The sequence below is a fragment of the Schistocerca americana genome, chromosome 6 (assembly GCF_021461395.2).
Source record: "Schistocerca americana isolate TAMUIC-IGC-003095 chromosome 6, iqSchAmer2.1, whole genome shotgun sequence".
Lineage (NCBI taxonomy): Eukaryota > Metazoa > Arthropoda > Insecta > Orthoptera > Acrididae > Schistocerca > Schistocerca americana.
Genome location: NC_060124.1, coordinates 82,550,955 through 82,576,629, shown reverse-complemented (window position 1 = coordinate 82,576,629; position 25,675 = coordinate 82,550,955). Strand labels below are relative to the sequence as shown.

Below are 25,675 nucleotides of genomic sequence, written 5' to 3'. Positions count from 1 at the left end.
TGTGACTTATTAAACTGATAGTTCGGTAATTTTCACATCTGTCAACACCTGCTTTCTTCTTGAAGTCTGAGGGTATTTCGCCTGTCTCATACATCTTGCTCACCAGATGGTAGAGTTTTGTCAGGACTGGTTCCCCCAAGGCTGTTAGTAGTTCTAATGGAATGTTGTCTACTCCGGGGGCCTTGTTTCAACTCAGGTTTTTCAGTGCTCTGTCAAACTCTTCACGCAGTATCATATATCCCATTTCATCTTCATCCACATCCTCTTCCATTTCCATAATATTGTCATCAAGTACATCTCCCTTGTATAGACCCTGTTTATACTCCTTCCTCATTTCTGCTTTCCCTTTTTTGCTTAGAACTGGGTTTCCATCAAAGCTCTTGATATTCATGCAAGTGGTTCTCCTGTCTCCAAAGGCCTCTTTAATTTTCCTGTAGGCAGTATCTATCTTACCCCTAGTGAGACAAACCTCTACATCCTTACATTTGTCCTCTAGCCATTCCTGCTTAGCCGTTTTGCACTTCCTGTCGATCTCATTTTTGAGACGTTTGTATTCCTTTTTGCCTGCTTCATTTACTGCATTTTTATATTTTCTCCTTTCATCAATTAAATTCAATATTTCTTCTGTTACCCAAGGATTTCTATTAGCCCTCCTCTTTTTACCTACTTGATCCTCTGCTGCCTTCACTACTTCATCCCTCAGAGCTACCCATTCTTCTTCTACTGTATTTCTTTCCCCCATTCCTGTCAATTGTTCCCTTATGCTCTCCCTGAAACTCTGTACAACCTCTGGTTCTTTCAGTTTATCCAGGTCCCATCTCCTTAAATTCCCGCCTTTTTGCAGTTTCTTCAGTTTCAATCTGCAGTTCATAACCAATAGATTGTGGTCAGAATCCACATCTGCCCCTGGAAATGTCTTACAATTGAAAACCTGGTTCCTAAATCTCTGTCTTACCATTATGTAATTTATCTGATACCTTTTAATATCTCCAGGATTCTTCCAGGTATACAACCTTCTTTCATGATTCTTGAACCAAGTGTTAGCTATGATTAAGTTATGCTCTGTGCAAAATTCTACAAGGCGGCTTCCTCTTTCATTTCTTCCCCCCAATCCATATTCACCTACTATGTTTCCTTCTCTCCCTTTTCCTACTGACGAATTCCAGTCACCCATGACTATTAAATATTTGTCTCCCTTCACTACCTGAATAATTTCTTTTATATTAAACACAAAAGTAACTCTGTCGGTTAGCTTTTCGTGACTAAGCTGTTGAACTCACTCCGTCTTCAGGCCACGAGTGGCCAAGCGGGACCATCCGACAGCCGAGTCATCCTCAGGGGAGGATGCGCATACGAGGGGCGTGGGGTCAGCACACCGCTCTCCCCAGACGTAAGATGGTATTCTTGACCGAAGCCGCTACTATTCGGTCGAGTAGCTCCTCAATTGGCATCACGAGGCTGAGTGCACCCCGAAAAATGGCAACAGCGCATGGCGGCCTGGATGGTCACCCATCCAAGTGCCGACCACGCCCGACAGCGCTTAACTTCGGTGGTGTCACGGGAACCGGTGTTGCCACTGCGGCAATGTCGTTGCCAAACTGCTGAACTCAGTTCGATGAAATCTAGTATTGAGAGAGTTGAAATCTGAGGAAGAAGGTGGACAACTTCATAAATTAAAAAAAAAAAGAAAATCAACTTACATCAGTGGATGCCCACACCCCTCTGTATGCATCACTCAGCAGCGACACTGTGCGTGACGTATCGTCATATGTTGGGACAGTTGACTGACGTCATACATCGTGAGCTTTACTTGATAGGCACACATGTGAGGATTGTTGACATTACTTATTTCAAAATGGCTCTGAGCACTATGCGACTTAACTTCTGAGGTCATCAGTCGCCTAGAACTTAGAACTAATTAAACCTAACTAACCTAAGGACATCACACACATCCATGCCCGAGGCAGGATTCGAACCTGCGACCGTAGCGGTCACGCGGTTCCAGACTGAAGCGCCTTTAACCGCACGGCCACACCGGCCGGCCCATTACTTATTTGTCATAGTAAAAGTACTGATGGGTGAATGCAGCTGCAGCTAGCAGCTAGTATATTGTAAACACGATTTGCGTGCCAACAAAAATGGAAACTGGTCACAGTCCCTGAATACTATTTCAATCTATTAAGTCATGTGGAAAATTAGCCTTCAGCATAATTGAAAACTAAATGAAACTTAATTCCGATCTTGAACTAATCAGACACCATGGGAATTACGTCATAAGCTAGCAGAATAAAAGAAGCAGCAGCACCTGAAGGTGGGCTGTTTTGGCGGACGCCAGTCAGTTAGGGCCGAATCACTGACTTTCAGATTTTAGTAAACACTTCGTTGGCAACACTGACTAAGACAGGTGCAAGATGCCTGAACAATAACACCAGACATTACTCGAAGTTTTTGTTTACTATTTACAAAGTCAGAAAAGACATCAGTGAACACAGTTGCCATTAATCTACAAACCTAGAAAACAAACGACAGCAAGATAAGTACATTCAATGTATTTGAGGGTCTCATGATGGGGAATCGCTTTCGTAGACCAAATGAATAACAACAGGATCGCAGTAAACACATAACGAGGAAGTTACAGCAGCCAGCTGACGAATTTTTGTATTTGGAGAAGTCGAAGACAATAACTGAAAAAGAAAAGAAAAGAAAAAACCGAAAATTAGAAATGTGAAAACGTTCTGTAGTCGTGTTTTGAAACTAGTGTTTTCAAAACTAGGCATGCAATGATTCTGAAAAGAATAGATTACTACCAACGCCTATTATCTGTGCTGAATAATGGCAGTGATACATTCAGAAACTGAAGTTGGCTCGACAGACAATGGAGTTATATATGTTTGGAATTGCTATAAGAGACAGGAATACAGACAAGTGGGTTAAAGAAGAGAGTGGGGTGGAAGACAAATGACTGTAATGAAAATGAGAGGATTTTTGTTTGGGGGGGGGGGGGGGGAGGAGAAGGAGGAGGAGGAGGCGGCTTATAGTTTGGCAAATGTTTCGTAGATAGATCAAGAATGTTCATTCTTGAATTCCAGGTGTTCCATCAACACCTTCCCTAGCTGGCTTTACAACCTGCAAACAGGCGAGCCGACCTGCTCCTTTCGATATTCCGGACCGTAGTGTGCTGAGGTGACATGATGCAAACCACCAGGCCAGCTGAGTAGAGCGCTGGATTTTCTCATGCTGCACTGTCTGGGCGCATCTACAGTCTATAACTGTCACCTTTTCATAACAGAAGCCGCTCTAGCAAGTATAAATACTGTTCTGACCGGCCTAATAGTATCTGTAGTCGACTGCCGTCTACGACGAGAACTACTATGCACCAACCGTCAAACCGATGTTGCTCATCGAGTCTCATCTGCAACTGTCCACTGCTGCCTGGGGTCGACACACACTATCGAGGCGCCGTCTACAGCGGCTGCATGAATTCTGCTGAATAAAATTTGTTGTTGTTATCGCTGTGTTTATGCTTCCAAGACAGCTGGGGAACTTGTTCCTCGGATCCACAAAATGGTTCAAATGGCTCTTAGCTCTATGGGATATAACATCTGAGGTCATCAGTTTCCTAGACTTAGAACTACTTAAACCTAACTAACCTAAGGATATCACACACATCCATGCCCGAGGCAGGATTCGAACCTGCGACCGTAGCAGCAGCTCGGTTCCGGACTGAAGCGCCTAGAACCGCTCGGCCACAGCGGCCGGCCTCGGATCCACCACCCAGCCTATCATCTTGAGATGTCATCTTTACATTCTACGATGTCAATAACCGTGGAACAATCTTGACACTACAGGACATGGAAGAGTCTTTAGAGGAGGCCTTTGTAGAGCAGTCGACGCCAATTGGCTAATGGTACTTGTATGACTGTGCCACTTTATATCAAATGATTCTGACCATCAGTTGAAGAAATACTGTTAAAGATGACACTGGAATTCAGCACTCAGTTATTGCACGGCCGGGCGAAAGAACAGCCGAAAAACTTCTATGGCATCTGAATCAGGGAACTCTTATTACAAGGCTCACGAAATGAACGTATGGTGATGGTCAGTAACGTTATGACTGCCTGATCGATAGCGTGTTGATGCAGTTCGGGAACACAATGTGACTGTGATTCCGGAGATAAGTACTACCAGAAGTCTACGTATAAGTAATGCAATTCCCGTGAATTACGGGCTGATGGTCTGTGGACGTAGAGCTAACGGTAGAAAGCGTCCGGGATGTGTTCTATCGAGTTCAGATCAGGCAAATTTGGTAGCCAAGACATTCACTACAATGCACCTTAAACCACAGTAGTACAATTCTGCCCTTGCGACGCATACAGTTATTCTACTAGAAGACACCATTGCTGACGATGCCGTCATCTAGCATGAAGGATTGCAGGCTGTCAGTAACAATGTTCATGTGGTCCACAATTTTCATTGTGTCTTAGATTCTGATGAATGTATCCGTGGTATAATACTGGCTCCAACAGGCCTGCGTCCGTTGCATGGTGCATGTTTTGGGCGGCCGTTCACTCGGAAACGACATAAAAGAAACGACCAACCACCTGCTGTATCAAGGAACGTGATTCATTCAACAAGGTGACATTTTTCCATTGATCAACGGTCCACTCTCGATGGTTCCATGCCAAGGTAATCGTAACTGATGACGTTATTGTGTCAACATGAGATCACGTAGGGGTCGCCAGCCGCAGAGCCCCATGTTCTGCAATGAGCGCTTAACTGTGTACTCCAAAACACTTGTGCTACACCAGCAATGTGCTCTGTCGCCATATCTGTCACCCATCATCGCCTATTCAGCTTACAGAGTGGGCAAGTCTCCAGTCTCCACGACCTGTGACGAGGCGTGGAAGTCCAACATCGTGTCGCCTACTCGTGGTTTCACAATTCTTCAACCACTTTCCACAGATTCTCACGGCATTAGCACGCGAACAGTCGACCAGCTTCGCGGTTTGCGAGATGCTCGCCCCCAGGCATCGGGCTGTTAGAATGTGTCTTCTGCCTTTGGTCTAAGGATTTCTCCATTTGCGGCCCGTGCCGTCGCCAGAATGATTGCACACTCGTCTTTTCCTTACCACGTCACATGGCTGCAACGCCACCACACCGCGTTCTGTCTCCCAATGGGCAGTGGTCGTAATGTTTTGATATGTCAGTGTTTAGTGGTGGTAATCGTACGGAAAAATGATTGAAGATGCCTGTCGTCGGAGTCTTTCCCGGCGGCATGTCTGTGTACAATCTTCTCGAGGGTCTCGGCTCATGCTTCAACATACTGGGTTTCCGTTGTAAAGGTGGCAATTGAGATTAGAATAAACAGCAAAAATTTTAACAGGTACCAGGGCTACACATTTAGCAAGGCGTGGAGACGGGCTTTGGATATCGAGGGGGGAGCGGCAGTTTAAAACATGGTCGGCCCCTCGCGCCATTTGACGTAACTCATGTCGGCCGTGCCCTTTCAAAGGAACCATCCCGGCATTCGCCTGGAGCGATTTAGGGAAATCACGGAAAACCTAAATCAGGATGGCCAAACGCGGGATTGAACCGTCGTCCTCCCGATTGCGAGTCCAGTGTCTAACCACTGCGCCACCTCGCTCGGTCCCGGAGCTGATGCCCAACTCGCCTTCCGCGCAAGCGTCATTTCGAGGGCGAATCTCTGACTAGTACCAGATGCTGCAATCGTGTCTATATAAGCGGAAAACCACGTCAGCCCCGTTTCTTACCATCGAGGATAAAACACGACACCGACTAAAACTACCAGCGGGATGCACCTGAGGTCTACGTCCTTCTACCATTATCCTCGCCTATCAAACGCTCATCGGCCCCATCCAAATCTACGGCGTAGCTGTCTGGTTGTCTGTGCCGCCTAATTTCCATAAGACCCTTGAAATCCTGGAAAGACATGCACGCCGTTTAGCCTTCCGCATCCGCGTACTTCCCCCAACTCGCATCTCATACCACGCCCTCTCCTCTTCTTACAGCACCTTCGGATCCGACACATTAATCGCATAACCCAGTCCCAGTACCCAATTTCCAACCCAATAATAACCAACCCATGTACTCTGTTGGGCCACTAAATCCAAATTTTATCTTCCATGAAACTTCACACTTCATCCATCCTCTCCCGCCGGAATTTTAACCAGCTCGCACTCTCCAACAAGGTAATCCGTCCCGAGATATACCCTTCTTTCCAACCCTAATCACAATGCTCGCCCTCACACCATCATCCCGTTCTCTCCTTCCCCTTCATCCACCTTGCTGACTTCCAGATGCTACCTGCGGTTCTACAGGGCCCATTAGTTATATTCATTATCGCACCTTCATCGTGACAATTTTTTCATGTATCGTCTAGCATCATCGCTACACCATGGCATCATTCGCATTCATCAGGGACTATACTGTAACTATAATTAAAAAATCGCCATACGAGTTTTAAAAACCATCAGTATTTCGCTTCTATGTGGATTTTACAAAAAGCTCGTTTGTTGTCATTCGTTTTTATGTAAAAATCGTAAATGTCGTCCACCAATGTGTTTTTTTATGAAATTGTCTGTTACTGTCATCTTTCACATTTTAACCATGTGTTAAATACAGTTTATCCCCTGACAGCTTTGTGGGGAATTGAAATAACAATAAAGAAAAAACAGCGGCGGCAGTCAGTGATTTTTACTCCTGACAGCAATGGCGGAGGTAGCCATCAAAAGATCGAGTATTTTACTCGAAATGACGAACCGAGCGAGGTGACGCAGTGGTAGCACACTGGACTCGCATTCGGGAGGACGACGATTCAAACCCGCGTCCGATCATCCAGATTTAGGTTTTCCGTGATTCCCCTAAATCGCTTCAGGCAAATGCCGGCACGAATCTCGTGTGAATGATCTGAAAAGCTAATCATCTGCATATCACAATCACAGCATCTTCTTCCTGGCGGTTAAATGTCGCGTCTGTAGCACGTCATGTTCGTGGTGTAACAATTTTAATGGTCAGTAGTGTACTTATAAACTACTAATGTCAGCAGTTCTTCGCGATTCGAATTCTAGAATATTTATTTCATAGTTCCTATCACATGAGTGGCAACTGATTGCGAATTCGCTCTTGGCTCCTACACCTTTTGCATTCTGCATTGGCCGGCCGGAGTGGCCGTGCAGTTCTAGCCGCTACAGTCTGGAACCGAACTACCGCTACGGTCGCAGGTTCGAATCCTGCCTCGGGCATGAATGTGTGTGATGTCCTTAGGTTAGTTACGTTTAATTAGTTCTAAGTCCTAGGCGACTGATGACCTCAGGAGTTAAGTCGCATAGTGCTCAGAGCCATTTGAACCATTTGAACCATTCTGCATTTATGGTTTTCTTCTGTTCTCATTCACTGCATGGTTAATGCGAAAACTGCAACTCTGAGCTTTGTCAGTTAGGATCGCAACATCCGTTCTTGAATTTTTACCTCAGCGCGGAGTGACGTACGAGGGCCGCTGAGAAACAAGTGGCCGATGAAAACGAGACTCGTTACTGACTCGATGTCTAACTACTCTCAGGGAAAACGCCTCTGTCTCCGTATTTGGAACACTGACCTCAGAGATGAAGACGGAGCGCACCGCAACATTTTTGCACGTCAGAGTCCAGGTGCAGTTGCGTAACACACGACGTTCCTCTTGTGGCGGTTTGAAGACTTCCCGGTCCCGCCCATCGTGGTGTGACCTCTCGTAGCCTTATTGGGAAATAAGACGGGGAAAGCTCCAATAGCGTCGCCAGTTACATAACATCGTCCGACGAAGATAAACACAGAATTTCGCTGCAGTGTACGATCGGAGCAAATTCTGTGGTGCTTCTCTAAGTAAACTAACAGCAGCGCATCGACGAAGGCGACTTTCCCTCTTGGGCTGTCCGGGGACAACATGACGATATGAACACTACAGTACGATTTATCACAATTTCCGTCTTGTAGTACACTACTGGCCATTAAAATTGCTACACCACGAAGGTGACGTGCTACAGACACGAAATTTAACCGACAGGAAGAAGATGGTGTGATACGCAAATGATTAGTTTTTCAGAGCATTCACACAAGGTTGGCGTCGGTGGTGACACCTACAACGTGCTGACATGAGGAAAGTTTCCAGCCGATTTCTCATACACAAACAGCAGTTGACCGGCTTTGCCTGGTGAAACGTTGTTGTGATGCCTCGTGTAAGGAGGAGAAATACGTACCATCACGTTTCCGACTTTGATAAAGGTCGGATTGTAGCCTATCGCGATTGCGGTTAATCGTATCGCGGCATTGCTGCTCGCGTTGGTCGAGATCCAATGCTATTAGCAGAATATGGAATCGGTGGGTTCAGGAGGGTAATACGGAACGCCGTGCTGGATCCCAACTGCCTCGTATCACTAGAAGTCGAGATGACAGGCTTCTTATCCGGATGGCTGTAACGGATCGTGCAGCCACGTCTCGATCCCTGAGTAAACAGATGGGGACGTTTGCAAGGCAACAACCATCTGCACGAACATTTCGACGATGTTTTCAGCAGCATGGACTATCAGCTCTGAGACCGTGGCTGCGGTTACCTTTGACGCTGCACCATAGACAGGAGCGCCTGCGTTGGTGTACTCAACGACGAACTGAGTGCACGAATGGCAAAACGTCATTTTTTCGGATGAATCCAGGTTCTGTTCCCAGCATCATGATGGTCGCATCCGTGTTTGGCGACATCGCGGTGAACGCACATTGGAAGCGTGTATTCGTCATCGTCATACTGGCGTATCACCCGGCGTGATTGTATGGGGTGCCAATGGTTACACGTCTCGGTCACCTCTTGTTCGCATTGACGACACTTTGAACAGTGGACGTTACATTTCAGATGTGTTACGACCCGTGGCTCTACCCTTTATTCGATCCCTGCGAAACCCTACATTTCAGCAGGATAATGCAAGACCGCATGTTGCAGGTCCTGTACGGGCCTTTCTGGATACAGAAAATGTTCGACTGCTGCCTGGCCAGCACATCTCCAGATCTGTCACCAATTGAAAACGTCTGGTCAATGGTGGCCGAGCAACTGGCTCGTCATAATACGCCAGTCACTACTCTTGATGAACTGTGGTATCGTGTTGAAGCTGCATGGGCAGCTGTACCTGTACACGCCATCCAAGCTATTTTTGACGCAATGCCAATGCGTATCAAGGCCGTTATTACGGCCAGAGTTGGTTGTTCTGGGTACTGATTTCTCAGGATGTATGCACCCAAATTGCGTGAAAATGTAATCACATGTCAGTTCTAGTATAATATATTTGTCCAATGAATACCCGCTTATCATCTGCATTTCTTCTTGGTGTAGCAGTTTTAATGGCCAGTAGTGTACATAATCTTGGTGTAGAGAAGCAGCTTTAATCCCTTAATAAAGGCAAGGCTTTCGGTCCAGATTATATACCACTTATGTTTCCTTCAGAGTATGGTGATACAATAGTTCCGTATTTAGCAATCATATACAACTGCTCACTATTCCGAAGATCCGCATCTAAAGACTGGAAAGTTACACAGGCTACACGAATATTTAAGAAAGGCAACAGGAGTAATCTGCTGAATTACAGACCCATATCACTAATGTCGATTTGCAGTAGGATTTTGGAACAATTACTGTGTTAGAAAATTATGAATTACCGATGAAGAAAACGATTGATTGACAAATAGTCAACGCAGATTCAGAAAATATCGTTCTTTTTAAACAAAACTAGTTCGTTATTCGCAGAACGTGAAGAGTGCTGTCGATAAGGGATATCAAATTGATTACATACTTTTAGATACCTAGAAGGCTATGGACACCATTTCTCGTAAGAGTCTTCTAATCAAATTATCTGCCTATGGAGTATCGCCTCAGTTTTGTGACTGGATTAATGATTTCCTATCACAAAGGTCACAATTCGTATTAACCGACGGAAAGTCATCGAGTAAAACATATGTACGAGGGCAGTTCAATAAGTAATGCAACACATTTTTTTTCTGAAACAGGGGTTGTTTTATTCAGCATTGAAATACACCAGGTTATTCCCCAATCTTTTAGCTACACAACACTATTTTTCAACGTAATCTGCATTCAATGCTACGGCCTTACGCCACCTTGAAATGAGGGCCTGTATGCCTGCACGGTACCATTCCACTGGTCGATGTCGGAGCCAACGTCGTACTGCATCAATAACTTCTTCATTATCCGCGTAGTGCCTCCCACGGATTGCGTCCTTCATTGGGCCAAACATATGGAAATCCGACGGTGCGAGATCGGGGCTGTAGGGTGCATGAGGAAGAACAGTCCACTGAAGTTTTGTGAGCTCCTCCCGGGTGCGAAGACTTGTGTGAGGTCTTGCGCTGTCATGAAGAAGGAGAAGTTCGTTCAGATTTTTGTGCCTACGAACACGCTGAAGTCGTTTCTTCAATTTTTGAAGAGTAGCACAATACACTTCAGAGTTGATCGTTTGACCATGGGGAAGGACATCGAACAGAATAACCATTTCAGCGTCCCAGAAGACTGTAACCATGACTTTACCGGCTGAGGGTATGGCTTTAAACTTTTTCTTGGTAGGGGAGTGGGTGTGGCGCCACTCCATTGATTGCCGTTTTGTTTCAGGTTCGAAGTGATGAACCCATGTTTCATCGCCTGTAACAATCTTTGACAAGAAATTGTCACCCTCAGCCACATGACGAGCAAGCAATTCCGGACAGATGGTTCTCCTTTGCTCTTTATGGTGTTCGGTTAGACAACGAGGGACCCAGCGGGAACAAACCTTTGAATATCCCAACTGGTGAACAATTGTGACAGCACTACCAACAGAGATGTCAAGTTGAGCACTGAGTTGTTTGATGGTGATCCGTCGATCATCTCGAACGAGTGTGTTCGCACGCTCCGCCATTGCAGGAGTCACAGCTGTGCATGGCCGGCCCGCACGCGGGAGATCAGACAGTCTTGCTTGACCTTGCGGCGATGATGACACACGCTTTACCCAACGACTCACCGTGCTTTTGTCCACTGTCAGATCACCGTAGACATTCTGCAAGCGCCTATGAATATCTGAGATGCCCTGGTTTTCCGCCAAAAGAAACTCGATCACTGCCCGTTGTTTGCAACGCACATCCGTTACAGACGCCATTTTAACAGCTCCGTACAGCGCTGCCACCTGTCGGAAGTCAATGAAACTATACGAGACGAAGCGGGAATGTTTGAAAATATTCCACAAGAAATTTCCGGTTTTTTCAATCAAAATTGGCCGAGAAAAAAAAATGTGTTGCATTACTTGTTGAACTGCCCTCGTAATATCTGATGACCCACAAGGAAGTATTGTAGGCCTTCTGCTGTTCCTGGTCTACGTAAACAATGTAGGAGACAACGTGAGCAACCGTCTCTTAGATTGTTTGCAGATGACGCAATCATTTACCGTCTTCTAAGGCTTCAGATGATCGAAACCAATTACAAACTACACCACGTTTGTTCGCCCTCTGCTGGAGCACTGCTGTGCGGTGTGGGATGTGCATCATGTAGGACTGACGGAGTACATCAGAAAAGTTCAGAGCAGGGCAGCTCATTTTGTATTATCGCGAAATATGGGAGAGAGCTCACTGACATGATACGTGATTTGGATTGGAAATCATTAAAACAAAAGCGTTTTCCGTTGCAGCAGGATTTTTTCGTAAAATTTTAATCAGCAACTTTCTCAGCAGACTGAGAACATATTCTGTTGTCACTCACCTACATCGGGAGAAATGATCTTCACAATAAAATAAGCGAAATCAGAGCTCACACAGATAAATTTAAGTGCTCGCATATTCACACGCGCCGTTCAAGAGTGCAACGGTAGAGAAATAACTCGAAGGTGGTTCGGTTAACCCCCTGCCAGGCACCTAATTGTGAATTGCAGAGTAATCATGTAGATGTAGCTGAAATACGAGGCTTAATTGCAACTTCCTCCCAATTACAAACGATGGGAATGAGGCATCTGAAATCCTAAAAATCATTGAAATTTGGAGAATACGAACTTCCGAATGTACCTGTGGAGAAAAGGCATTACCGCTTTTAAGCATAATGTAATATCGTCGCCCGCCCCGGCACAATATCGATAGTTGTGTCTCTGGAGAGCACGGAGCATGACGTAACCGTTAGCTAGAGGGTGTCGTGCATGAGCTTGGCGGTTATCAGACGTGTAGTGCCGCACATGTGGCCTGCAAAGACGCAAACTGCCGAATTTTTATGAATAATCGGTTAAAGCATTCACCGTGAAAGTTTTGTAGTTTACAGCAGTTTCAACAGTATCAGTATCAGTGATTTAATCATCTTGCTGGGCTTAGAAGCCTGTTGATATTTTTATCCTGTGTTGCGATTTAATTCTGGACTGGATTTTCTCATGTTGAGAAATGAGAAGGAGCGATTCGTTATCAACCGGTTTCGACAGACCTTGCTGTCAGGAAGAAGACCTGAGGATGACAGCGAAGTCTGACGAAACAGTTCGTTGATAATAAGGAAATTCTTGTGCGATCCTGGGTTTAGAATGTTTTTTTTTTTTTTTTTTTTTACTGAATTTGGGTTTTTAGATTCCATCTTCTTAAAACACAATACATTCCTTTGTCTGTTTGCACAAACATGTTTTGACAGCAATGTATCTTCTTCTGCGGGTTTCGATTTATTTCTGAGAGCACGTCACTTTTGAACTGGATTGCTACATGTTGGTTACTTTTAATGCCACTTATCATTTGACAGAATTTAATGTGCTACGTCAGTTCTGCATCTTTGATGTCTGTTCTTTTTTCATTGTAATTATACACACTATTTTCCATACCTTTTTAAATTTCACGTTCACCTGTTTTCACACGATTTTTACACAAAAACGGTTACGTCACCATATGCATAGAGAGATGCTATTTTATTGTCAATATAATGTTACTGGTAATGACATAGTGTCACATCCCGTTTGGTTCACCATTCGACATAACTCCTGTTCACTTTCGGCGAGCACTGCTATCCTGCCGGCGTACCGATCACGCCGGTTTTATCTCCACGAGAATCAACTCCCGCATCGAAGTATTCATTTACTTCTCTCATTTCCTTTTCAGTACGTAAATAAAACATCAGTATTGGCAATGAGAAACCATCCACTATGCATTTCCTGATTCTGGATTCTCGTGCCATTCCATCAGTGCCAACTGCCTCAGCCTGCTTCACATAAAGAGAATGGATTTAAAATACATAAAGACACGTTACTCCATTCCATTCCGCATATCCAAAAGCCTTCTGCGAGTGTACTAAAGGACAAAAGTCTGAATCAGGGCCAGCGCTTTACTTAGGTGTTTCGTGCAGCAAGGTGTTAGCGCTCACTGTGAGGTATGATGAGAAAGAACGGGGGTGTGTAGGCTGCTGGTTCTAACTAGCCAATGAGAGAGCAGCGGACCAACAACCTGTTTCAAAAGAGTAATATCACATTGTCACGCCAAATGATTGAAGCAATTTCAAAGATTTGGTGTACCTATATTATTTGATATATTGTCTCATGACTTTGCACACACACAGAAAAACTCAAAGTTTTTTTGACATATCACAGATACTCCACATGTTCCCTAAACCTGCTGATTTTGCAGATATCAAGTCGATAATCAAAATGTTCCCACGTTCGGCGCAGCATGTCCCTATTAACCTGTTGAAAAGCACTGTTGATGAGAGTCCGTAGTTCTGGTAGTTTTGTTGGTAGAGGGGAAAAAAAAAAAACGCTTGGCCTTAGGTCGGGAGAGCGTGGAGGCCAACACGACATGAATTGCTGATCATCAACTCCATCGCGACCGATTCATCTGTTTCTCTATTTTCTGTTTAAGAATTCACGAACATCATGATGGGAATGGGGTAGAGCGCTATCGTGTTGGTAGATGAAGTCCGCAATGTTGTTCTCCAGTTGTGGCATGAGCCAGTTTTCCCGAATGTCCAGATACACCTATCCTGTAACGGTCTTCTCGCCGAAGAAGAAGGACCGTAAACTTTAAACTGCGGGACTGCACAAAACACATTAACTTTGGCGGATCTCGAATGTTCTGCGCTATAGAGTGGGGATTCTCTGTCCCTCAGGTCCGCACATCGTGGCTATTCACTGTGCCATTCACAAACAATGTTACTTCATCACTAAACATAAGTTTCTCACAAAACCCGGCCTCTTCCATAAGCTGTTGCAACTGTGCTGAAAATTCAAAGCGTCTGTCTTTGTCTTAAGTTTCTATCGGACCAAACTGCAGAGGTCAACAGTCCCTAGGCTTACGCACTACTTAATCTAACTTAAGCTAACTCACGCTTTGGACAACACACACACACACACGCACACACACACGCATACACACACACACATACACACCCATGCCCGAGGGAGGACTAGAACCTCCGACGGGGGCAGCCGCGCGAACCGTGGCAAGGTGAGTGAGACCATGCGGCTACCCTTCGCAGCTCAGGGCTTATTCCAATTGCAGGCGGTAAGTACTAAGATGTAACTATCCTTATTATGAAACATTTAAGACATTACAGCATTTCTAAAGAAAAGAGACTTGTCTATTTTATACATGGGAGATCGATTCTTTAAAGAATCAGGAAATGATGTTACTGGTTCTCACGTATTCAGGGAGGCGCCGATACATTTTTAACACAACACTACAAAATAGAGGCAGGTCACTTACACGAGTCCCGCCAGCACGTTCATGAGGCTGCTCTTGCCGGCTCCGGACGGCCCCATGATCACGGAGAGCAGACCCGGCCGGAACTTGCCGCACACGCCCTTCAGAATACTGCGCCGGCCTGCAACGAGCGTAACACACATCTTAGAAACGAATTTAACGTTCGCTTTCATTTATACAGAAGCACATGAGGGCCATTCGGAAAGTAAAGTCAGAAAGGTCGCGAAATGGAAACACAGCGAAAATCAAAAACGTTTTATTTGCAACAGTTTACTACCCTTTCCAGCTACTTTTCTACACAGTCGTTGCTTCGACTTAGGCATAAGCCGTAGCGTTGTACAACTTTGCAGTACTCTCGTCATACACTACTGGCCATTAAAATTACTACACCACGAAGATGACGCGCTACAGATGCGAAATTTAACCGACAGGAAGAAGATGCTGTGATATGCAAATGATAAGCTTTTCAGAGCATTCACACAAGGTTGGCGCTGGTGGCGACACCTACAACGTACTGACATGAGGAAAGTTTCCAACCGATTTCTCATACACAAACAGCAGTTGACCACGTTGCCTGGTGAAACGTTGTTGTGATGACTCGTGTAAGGAGGAGAAATGGGTACTATCAAGTTTCCGACTTTGATAAAGATCGGATTGGAGCCTATCGTGATTGCGGTTTATCGTATCGCGACATTGCTGACTGTTAGCAGAATATGGAATCGGTGGGTTCAGGAGGGTAATACGGAACGCCGTGCTGTATCCTAACGGCCTCGTATCACTAGCAGTCGAGATGACAGGCATCTTATCCGTATGGCTGTAACGGATCGTGCAGCCACGTCTCGATCCCTGAGTCAACAGATGGGGACGTTTGCACGACAACAACCATCTGCACGAACATTTCGACGACGTCTGCAGCAGCATGGACTATCAGCTCGGAGACCATGGCTGCGGTTACCCTTGACGCTGCATCACAGACAGGAGCGCCTGCGATGGTGTACTCAACGACGAACCTGGATGCACGAATGGCAAAACGTCATTTTTTCGGATGAATCCAGGTTCTGTTTACAGCATCATGATGGTCGCATACGTGTTTGGCGACATCGCGGTGAACGGACATTGGAAGCGTATTTTCGTCATCGCCGTACTGGCGTATCACCCGGTGTGATGGTATAGAGTGCCATTGGTTACACGTCTCGGTCAGCTCTTGTTCGCATTGACGGCACTTTGAACAGCGGACGTTACATTTCAGATGTGTTACGACCGATAGCTCTACCCTTCATTCGATCCCTGCGAAACCCTACATTTCAGCAGGATAATGCACGACCGGATGTTGCAGGTCCTGTACGGGCCTTTCTGGATACACAAAATGTTCGACTGCTGACCTGGCTAGCACATTCTCCAGATCTCTCACCCATTGAAAATGTCTGTTCAATGGTGGCTGAACAACTGGCTCGTCACAATACGCCGGTCACTACTCTTGATGAACTGTGTTATCGTGTTGCAGCTGCATGGGCAGCTGTACCTGTACACGCCATCCGAGCTCTGTTTGACTCAATGCACAGGCGTATGACGGCCGTTATCACGGCCAGAGGTGGTTGTTCTGGGTACTGATTTCTCAGGATGTATGCACCCAAATTGCGTGAAAATGTAATCACGTGTCAGTTCTAGTATAATATATTTATCCAATGAATACCCGTTTATCATCTGCATTTCTTCTTCGTGTAGCAATTTTAATGGCCAGCAATGTATTTCCTTGTAGTGTTCATAACGTCTGACTAAAATCAGGTTTTAACAGCATCGCCGGTGGCGTATTTATTGTGTGCACGTTGGTTCTTCTTCATTCGAGTAGATAATCTGAAGCCTACCCCGCTCATCGTTGTGTTCGACCTGCAATGATTCCCACATGATAGATTTCAACACCCCACTAGAACTGTTCCTCATCATTAGCAATTTTAATGACATTAACAGAAAACCACTGTGTGTACCCGAGAAGGTAGTTTCCGCCGCCGCTTCCCACGCTTTCATTGCGCAGTAGCACCGCGCACTACACTGAAGGTGGAACGTGGGTACATCTCTACTCTGTTCGGTATGACCTGGGCGTGCTGAAAAGTAAAGCCTCAGAACGTTTTTATTCCGTTATCAGTATTGGTTGAGATATTACATATCGTGCATACTACTCGGTCGACTTTCGCGCTTCACTGAGACAAGTTGCAACCCTCTGCCGACAGAGGGCTCCGAAGTGTAACGTGTAACATGGCGGTGTGTAACGTGACCACGTCAGTGCTTGAGAAGCAGCGTGCTGTAATCGACTTTCGAATTCGAAGGGTTCGTCTTCACATAGAGCACAACAATGCCAGAGCGCACACAAACACTGCGACATTTGCAGTAATCCGACGCCTTGGGTTCATTGTCATCGATCATCCTCCATACAGCCCCGAATTCCATTTTTCCAAAACTTAATGAACACGCGGAATTTGGTTTGATACTGATGAGGCGGTGCAAGCTGAGGTGAGGTTATTCTCCGTCAAGAAAGTCAAATATTCTACAGTGACGATGTCAGAAAATGGTCTCTCGTTGGGAGAAATGTGTTCGTTGCCAGGGTGACTATGTTGAGAAATAAAGGACAAAGAAGTAGAAAATTAATAAAACTTGTTTTATTTAAAAAGCCTTAAGCGTTTTCACATTAAAAATTCAGAGGCAGCAATGGACCTGAAGAGCAGCTGTACGGAATGGACATGGTCTTGAAAGGAGGATATAAGATGAACATCAACAAAAACAAAACGAGAATACTGGAATGCAGTCGAATTAAATCGGGTGATGCTGCGGGAATTAGATTAGGAAATGAGACACTTCAAATAGTAAATGAGTATTGCTATTTGGGGAGCAAAATAACTGATGATGGTCGAAGTAGAGCGGATATAAAATGTAGACTCGCAATGGCAAGGAAAGCGTTTCTCAAGAAGAGAAAACTGTTAACATCGAGTATAGATTTAAATGTCAGGAAGTCGTTTCTGAAAGTATTTGTATGGAGTGTAGCCATGTATGGAAGTGAAACATGGCCGATATAGAGTTTAGAAAAGAAGAGAATACAAGCTTTCGAAATGTGGTGATACGGAAGAATGCTGAAGATTAAATGGGTAGATCACATAACTAATGCGGAGGTATTGAATAGAATTGAAGAGAAGTTTGTGGCACAACTTGGCTAGAAGAAGGATCGGTTGGTAGGGCATATTCTGAGGCATCAAGGGATCACCAATTTAGTATTGGAGGGCAGCGTGGAGGGCAAAAATCACAGAAGGAGACCAAGAGATGAAGACACTAAACAGATTCAGAAGGATGTAAGTTGCAGTAGGTATTGGGAGATGAAAAACCTTGCACAGGATAGAGTAGCATGGAGAGCTGTATCAAACCAGTCTCCGGACTGAAGACCACAACAAAAACAACAACTCCATCGACAAGCGGTGGCACCGAGCAAAGTTACCACACCCCGCACTGAAGCAGAAGCTTACGTTTCATCCAAGTCGCCAAAATTGTGAATCTGTTTAAATGTAAAAAGATGGAACTGGCATCAGACCTGTCTATAGGAGCTAGTTTTTTGATTGTAGTTTTGTTTACGACACCACATTTTTAAGACGACGTGCGGGAAGTTTGCGAAATTCATTTCCAGATGACGTTAACGAATTTTGTACGAGCGGGTGATTTTTTTGCTACTGGAATGAGGTGTACATTTTATGAGAATTAAACGTTAAGGATAAATTATATTTCCACCTGCTCCGAGTTGGAACCCTGCCACAGGCGTACTACAAGACGTGTACCTTAAAGAGAGACAAAAAAAAAAAAGAACGACGAAGCATCACGAAAGAAATATCCAAATGGGTCGGAAATCGGTAGGTGATGTAAGTGTACAGACAAAAATATTATGTTTCAGAAAAATTCGATTATTTATTCTGGAAGGCTCTCCAGATACGTCCTTGGGCCTAGAATGTCATTGATTGGGGTACAGTTGTCTTCAGTGATGAGTCCTATTTCGAACTGAGCCCAGATGACCAGCAAAGACATGTCTGAAGACGCTCAGGAGAGCGTTGTGATATCAACCTGGCTTTCGCCCGCCATACGTCTCGACAGCAGAGGTGATAGTTTTGGATGGCTTTTGATTTCACAGCAGGACCACTTTGGTTGCCATCCGCGGCACCGTTACGGCACGGCGGTACATCGACGATATTCTACACTCTGTTTTGTTGCAATTCATGGTGAGCCACACGGGGCTTACATTTCAACAAGATAACGCCCGCCCACACAACGACGAGAGTTTCTACCGCTTGTCTTTGTGCTTCCCAAGCCCTACCGTGGCGAGCAAGGCCGCCGCAACTTTGTCCTATTGAGAACGTTTGGGCCTTATGGGCAAAGCCCTCCAGCCACCTAGGGATTCTGAAGATAGGAAATGGACAAAATTTGGCACTATATGCCTCAGGAGGACATCGAACAACTCTGTGAATCTATGTCAAGCCGGATAACTGCTTGCATAAGGTCCAGAGGTAGACTAACCCGTTACTGAGTTGCTCAATTTGGAAGTTCTTTCTCTTGAATGAATCATTCAGTTTTTCTGAAATTGTAATGATCTGTTTTTCTGTACATATACGAGTACATCGCATCTACCCATTTCCGTCTCGAGCGTGTTTAGAGTTAAACACGACGCACGTTGCTACACTCGCGTGTCAGGAGCTAAGAAGTCGAGTGTTGAATTTGATTACGAGAAACAGATCGCTATGTCCCTAATTGACATATCACTCCGTTTCCTGATCAACCAGGGTTAAGTGATCTCTCTCAGTCAGCAGCGGCGTTAACCACGGACATGACGACGTATCGAATCCTCAACATATGTACGTATTTTGGTAATCCGTTTATCTCGCATCAGAATCTGTTGCCATAGCACATTAACGCCAAATTTAGCCGCGCTGTCCTAACGGATACGATCGTCGTACGTCCCACATTGATTTCTGCGATTATTTACGCAGTGTTGCTTGTCTGTTAGCACTGACAACTCCATGCCAACGCCGCTTCTCTCGGTCGTTAAGTGAAGGCCATCGGCCACTGCATTGGCCATGGTGAGAGGTAATGCCTAAAATTTGGTATTCTCGACTGACCCTTGACACTGTGGATCCAACGATTTCCAAATTGGAATGTGCGAACGCGTCTAGCTCCAGCTACCATTGCGCGTTCCATGTTTGATAACTCCCGTCGTACGGCCATAATTACCTCTTCGAACACCTTTTCATATGAATTAACTGAGTACAAATACAACTCCACCACTGCACTGCCCTTTCATACCTTTTGTACACGATTCTACCGCTATCTGTGTATGTACATACAGTTATCCCACGACTTTTGTCACCTCAGTGTATAATTTAAGGGAAGATGGTAAGAAAGCGTGGTCTTGGTCGGAGGAGAGTTTCGGGGTCTGCAAGATAAGGAACGAGTGGAGTTAGTAGTAAAGAAATAATAAATTAAAACTTCACGCTTGTAGATAAAGTTTACGTATGCAAAGCGGAAGTGTATTAAACGATTAACTCCTTTCCTCTCATTGTTTTGTTGGTGTGCTGGCTAGAAAAAGTTTCTGTAAAGTTTGAAACTATGTGTAACGTTAGTTGAAAGTTACTCAGCAGCCTTGTTATCAAATACAGGACGGATATTGTCTGAGCAATTTGTGCGCCATGAGTTACGCTGCGTCAACACATATAAGTAGTGTCTGACTTAAATATCTGGCTTATTGTGAGACCTTTAATGTTAGATTGTATCTCATAACGAGTAGATTAAATTTGGTCAACAATTATGAAATAGTGAAAATCAAATTTTTGTTGCCCCTGAAAGCCGTTAGACAGGCAACCAGCAACTGCGATCGAGTGACCTTAGCCACTTACTAACATAGAGCTGTTGTTGTTGTTGTTGTTGTTGTTTGTTGTGTGATACTAGAAAAAGTCAGGAGCAAAGTCGTAAAATCTTATGAATGGAAACGCTCGAAGCCGCTCTCTCGGTCACGGAACGACCATGCATGGACAAGGTCAATCGAGATAAACTGGTTTGCGTGTCAAGTGCCCACTTCACGAAAGAACAACTTCCTGGTGGCCCACTGCTCTCTGTTAACAAGATAATTGAAAGAGATGTTGGGTTTGTGAATATAAACTAGAACATTGTGGTGAAGTTAGGCAGGATGGTGTTTGAGAAATAAGAGGAGGCTGGAAAATCATTAAAGCTAGAAATTATTAGCAATAAAGTGCAGGAGAAATGACGTCATAAAAACTGAGATGCTGAAAAACTAGCTTATATCAAAACGAAGCTGCTGCAGCTTCTTTTACAACGGAGTTCGATTCTTTAAAGTATCGGCAGTGTGTGGGAGGGTTGCTGGTAAATTAATAATTCCCGTGACCGTGAGAAATGAAAACAAACAAATTTACAGAGCGCAATGAATGGTCAATGAGGAATACAAGTTGCTTGAATGTGAAGGCGGTAACTGTAGTCGTGGGGTGAAGTTTTGGTAACTGCGGATAATTGTTGCATCTACAGATATCGCAAAATTCGCTGAATCCATTACGCGTCTCCACGCGTGAGCTTCACCCCACTAACCCTATATAGCTGTCAGTCTACAAGTAATTTTAAAGGGGCTTAGTCAGGTGACCTAGCTGGTTCCCTCCAAGGCCAGATACGCAGTTGGTTTTGTCAAGAAATGCAAACGCAGGGGTATCTACCACAGAGTTAGCGAGAGAGGCCGAAATGTGGTACTCACTGCGTAACGCCACAGCCTGCAGGGTGATTTCAGCAACGTGTGCCGGCTCGGAGCGGCTCAGTCGGCCCCGGGAGGAAAGGCTGTCGGGTCGCAGGGTCGGTGACTGGCGGAACCGCACAAGTGTGCCGCGTCCTACTGCGGTGGACCGCTCCTGTTACGTCACCGCACCCGGGAGCAGCGCAAAAAGGAAGAAAAACCCGCGCGCTCGTCGGCGAGTGGCTTTCTCCTTCGCAGCCTCAAGTGCTCCGGCCACACGATGGATGAACACTGTCGGGACGCACACACCAGGGGGAGAACGAGTAACCCGGAAGCGTCCTGTTTAGTATTACGAGGTTGACTTTTGGGCGCAGACTGTTAGGTGTCTCTCCACTAGAATTGTAAAATTGCCGTAAGGTACTGTAAAGTATCGTAAGTAAATGTAAACAATGGTAGTTTTCCTAGTAGACTTGGTCAGTTAAGATCGTAACCACGTTACCTGTACGTTAGGTGTGTTGCATACCTATTGGGCGTTATCTCGTCTCCATCACTTTGTTTATGTGTGTAATCAGTGTCTTACTAGATTACGCTAGGAACTGGAAGTGGTGAACTGTTTATAAACTGAGTGAGGGTGTATACGAGGTACCACCCGAAGTTTGTATGACCCACACTTATTGGAAGGATGGTGTGAGGTAGAGCGTTGTGACTAGGGACAGAAAGAGAGGTATGAATTTATAGTGTCTGCTCTTTCGGATATGTCCGAAAGAACAGACACTACACATTCATATAATTTGACAAGCCTAGCTCAGCAATGAATCCACCCCCTTCAGTGCAGGTGCACAAATATGTCCGAACTCCAGTGGGAGTCTCGGAAGAGTGGGTATGGAGGAAATGGACAGGGGCTGCAGATAGGTGGCGCTTGATGGGAGTGTGGATCGGCCGTGAGGCGCGCCGAGGTAGCCCGTGCAGTTGCGATAACACTGTCTCCGCACCTGCTTAGTAAGCAGGAGATACCGGGTTCGAATCCCAGTCCAGTACACATTTTCACTCGTCGCCGCCGATTCTGCGTAATGTCCCAATGCAGCTGACAGCAGTGAACCCTCCCCTTTCCTTTCATTTCTTCCCCTCTCCACCTTTAATTTACATAAAAGACGGATATCTCTCAGGATAGATTTCATAGTTGGGAAGTTAGAGTTCGTTGAAACTGCGTCGGGAGAAAGTAGATAAGACAATGAAGGTGTATGCAAGGTGAAATGTGGATGTAGTGTTGCATCTGAGTACTTGGTTTCGTGATTAGTGAGCGGGATATTGTGTGCCGGGGCTGGGTTTTGCGATTAACTTATTGGATCTAAAAATTCTCTAGGAAGAGAAGTAGGTGTGCGGAATGAATGAGATGGTGTTGGATGGGACTTGGGGAAGGTAGGTACATGACCCTTCAATTTAAAATCACCTTAAATGTTTATTTGTCCATAGATTCTGTATGAAAACTCATATCGCAATTTTCTTAAAAAATAACAGATTTTTAGTGATATTTCCCCCTGTGTCTCGAGAAACTGTCAAATATTAAATAGCTTCTTGTTTTGGATCATAATTTCTCGTACATCGCTGTCAATCTTGTGGCGCGATCTCTGTGATGTATCGGGAAATCTGGAGCCCGTCAGAGCGCGACTGTCGTTAGTCAGCCGTAGAGCGAGCTAAGAGGTTTGCTTAGTTATTGGTGAGCGTACTTCCACTGTCGTTTGCAGTTTTTCGATTGCTGACCTGAAAGAGCTGAGTGTCTGTGTCAGGTTATGTTTAAAACTTGAGAAAACCGCTGCATAAACGTAAACAGATGTTGAAGCAAGTTTTTCAATCTTTTGGAGACAACGTACTATGTCAGACCAAGACTTAAGACTTGTATAAAGGTTCAGAAACGGGGCTACTATAGACTGATGATGGGGACCGTTCCGATCGGCCTTCAATTGGCATCACACCAGAAAATATTCAGAAAGTGAGGGATCGAATTTCACAGTATCGTAGACGGCTCATCGGAGGCCTCTGCAATACCTTGGGAATACTATATGGTACATATCAACGGAGTGAGTCAGAACAAACATGAGAAGGATTCCGGCGCAGGCTCTGCCACGACTCTTTCAAGCCAATCAGAAGCGGTTTCACGTGCAAGTCTGTAGGGAAACTGAACAACTCCTCAAAGACGTTCGAGACTTTCAAGGTTAGGACTGGCGATGAATTTGGGTTGATGCCTACGATCCTCAAACTAAACTGGAATAATCGCAATGAAGGAGCGTTTGACCAACTAGGTCCGAAAAAGCTCGATAAGTCAAGAGTAACAGTAAGTCCTTGCTTTTTTACTTTTTTGATACTGACAGAGTTGTCCATAAAGAGTTCATCCTTGTTCGTGTGACGATCAGTAAACAACTTTATGGCTATGTTACAAGTTCGTTTGAGAGTGGATGTGAGGAGAAAAGTTCACGGAATTGGCTTACAGACGACTAAGTGAAAAAAGAACTGAAGCATACAGAAGACACGATCGGATGTTTATGTGACTTCGTGCACTGGCACACCATCGGCGAGTATGCAGATCATTAGAGTTGCAGTTCTTTGTAACAGGCAGAATGGAATTAGTGCTAGTCGTTTTTAGTGTTATTACCAGGCTTAGTAGGGCATATACAGGGAGCGATCAGTATCAGATGTTGAGTGATTACTATGAAGCACACTAACTGCCAAGTACTCGTGTGAGACAGCTTTAAGCCGGCCGAAGTGGCCGTGCGGTTAAAGGCGCTGCAGTCTGGAACCGGAAGACCGCTACGGTCGCAGGTTCGAATCCTGCCTCGGGCATGGATGTTTGTGATGTCCTTAGGTTAGTTAGGTTTAACTAGTTCTATGTTCTAGGGGACTAATGACCTCAGCAGTTGAGTCCCATAGTGCTCAGAGCCATTTGAACCATTTGAGACAGCTTTATCAGCACCTGACAGAGTTTGAAAGGAATCTCGCTGTGTGTCTGCATTTGGCCGCTAGTCGAATTGTGTAATATTCAGATTTGAGGGACATTGAAACGTGGCAGTTTTCCGAGGTAAGACTGCATGGTAACGTGACGGTAGGCATATTCGTCATCAAAGTTCCGGTCGCACCTACTTGGCCACTGCCATATTGTGCACGAAGCAGATCGTAACCCCTTCACATATGCGCCTGCCATCGAAGAAACTCCTGCAAGGTTCTGTGTCATCCCGGACCGTTGGTCGGAGATTAACAGCATCCGGACCAGGAATTAACATCACAGACTTAGGCTGCAGTTAAGGGGCTCCGGAAAGGCTCAAAATCATGAAAAGTTCAATTTTTACTTTTTTGCGTTTTCTGAATCTGCAGACTATTACCTTTTAATAGATATATAATTTATTCAATTCCGAAGACTACAACTATTTTTAAATTTTTTTTGAAATGTGTTCTACATGGGCGTGACCCACTGTGGCGCTGTTAAACTGCTGTCAAATGGTGTTATTATTAACGTCCGTGTTCATCAGGTACATTTTAGTGATGTGAGATAAAGTATGTGTTGTGGCTAACCTGTGATGGTTCAATATACAGGGTGATTCAAAAAGAATACCACAACTTTAAAAATGTGTATTTAATGAAAGAAACATAATATAACCTTCTGTTATACATCATTACAAAGAGTATTTAAAAAGGTTTTTTTCACTCAAAAACAAGTTCAGAGATGTTTAATATGGCCCCCTCCAGACACTCCAACTCGTTCCACACTCTCTGGAGATGTTAGAGAATTGGCTGTTCCCTCAGCTCGAACAAGAAGCACAACAATTCATATTTCAGCAGGATGGAGCGCCACCACATTGGCACTTATCTGTCCGTAACTACCTGAACGTCAGCTACCCGAGGCGATGGATCGGCCGCCAGGCAGCCCGTGACAGAGCACTTCATCACTGGCCTCCAAGAAGCCCTGATCTTACCCCCTGCGATTTTTTCTTATGGGGGTATGTTAAGGATATGGCGTTTCGGCCACCTCTCCCAGCCACCATTGATGATTTGAAACTAGAAACAACAGCAGCTATCCAAACTGTTACGCCTGATATGCTATAGAGAGTGTGGAACGAGTTGGAGTATCGGGTTGAAATTGCTCGAGTGTCTGGAGGGGGCCATATTGAACATCTCTGAACTTGTTTTTGAGTGAAAAAAAAA

At 45.0% G+C, this 25,675-nt stretch overlaps 1 protein-coding gene across 1 annotated transcript in view; it reads right to left on the bottom strand.

Moving 5' to 3' along the window:
* LOC124619567 (ATP-binding cassette subfamily G member 4-like) overlaps positions 1 to 25,675 on the bottom strand; it is a 323,941-nt gene that overhangs the window by 106,418 nt on the left and 191,848 nt on the right. Inside the window, exon 2 of the mRNA XM_047146057.1 lies at positions 14,728 to 14,845. Within this exon, the coding sequence (XP_047002013.1) occupies positions 14,728 to 14,845 (118 nt within the window). The remainder of the gene's footprint in view (positions 1 to 14,727; positions 14,846 to 25,675) is intronic.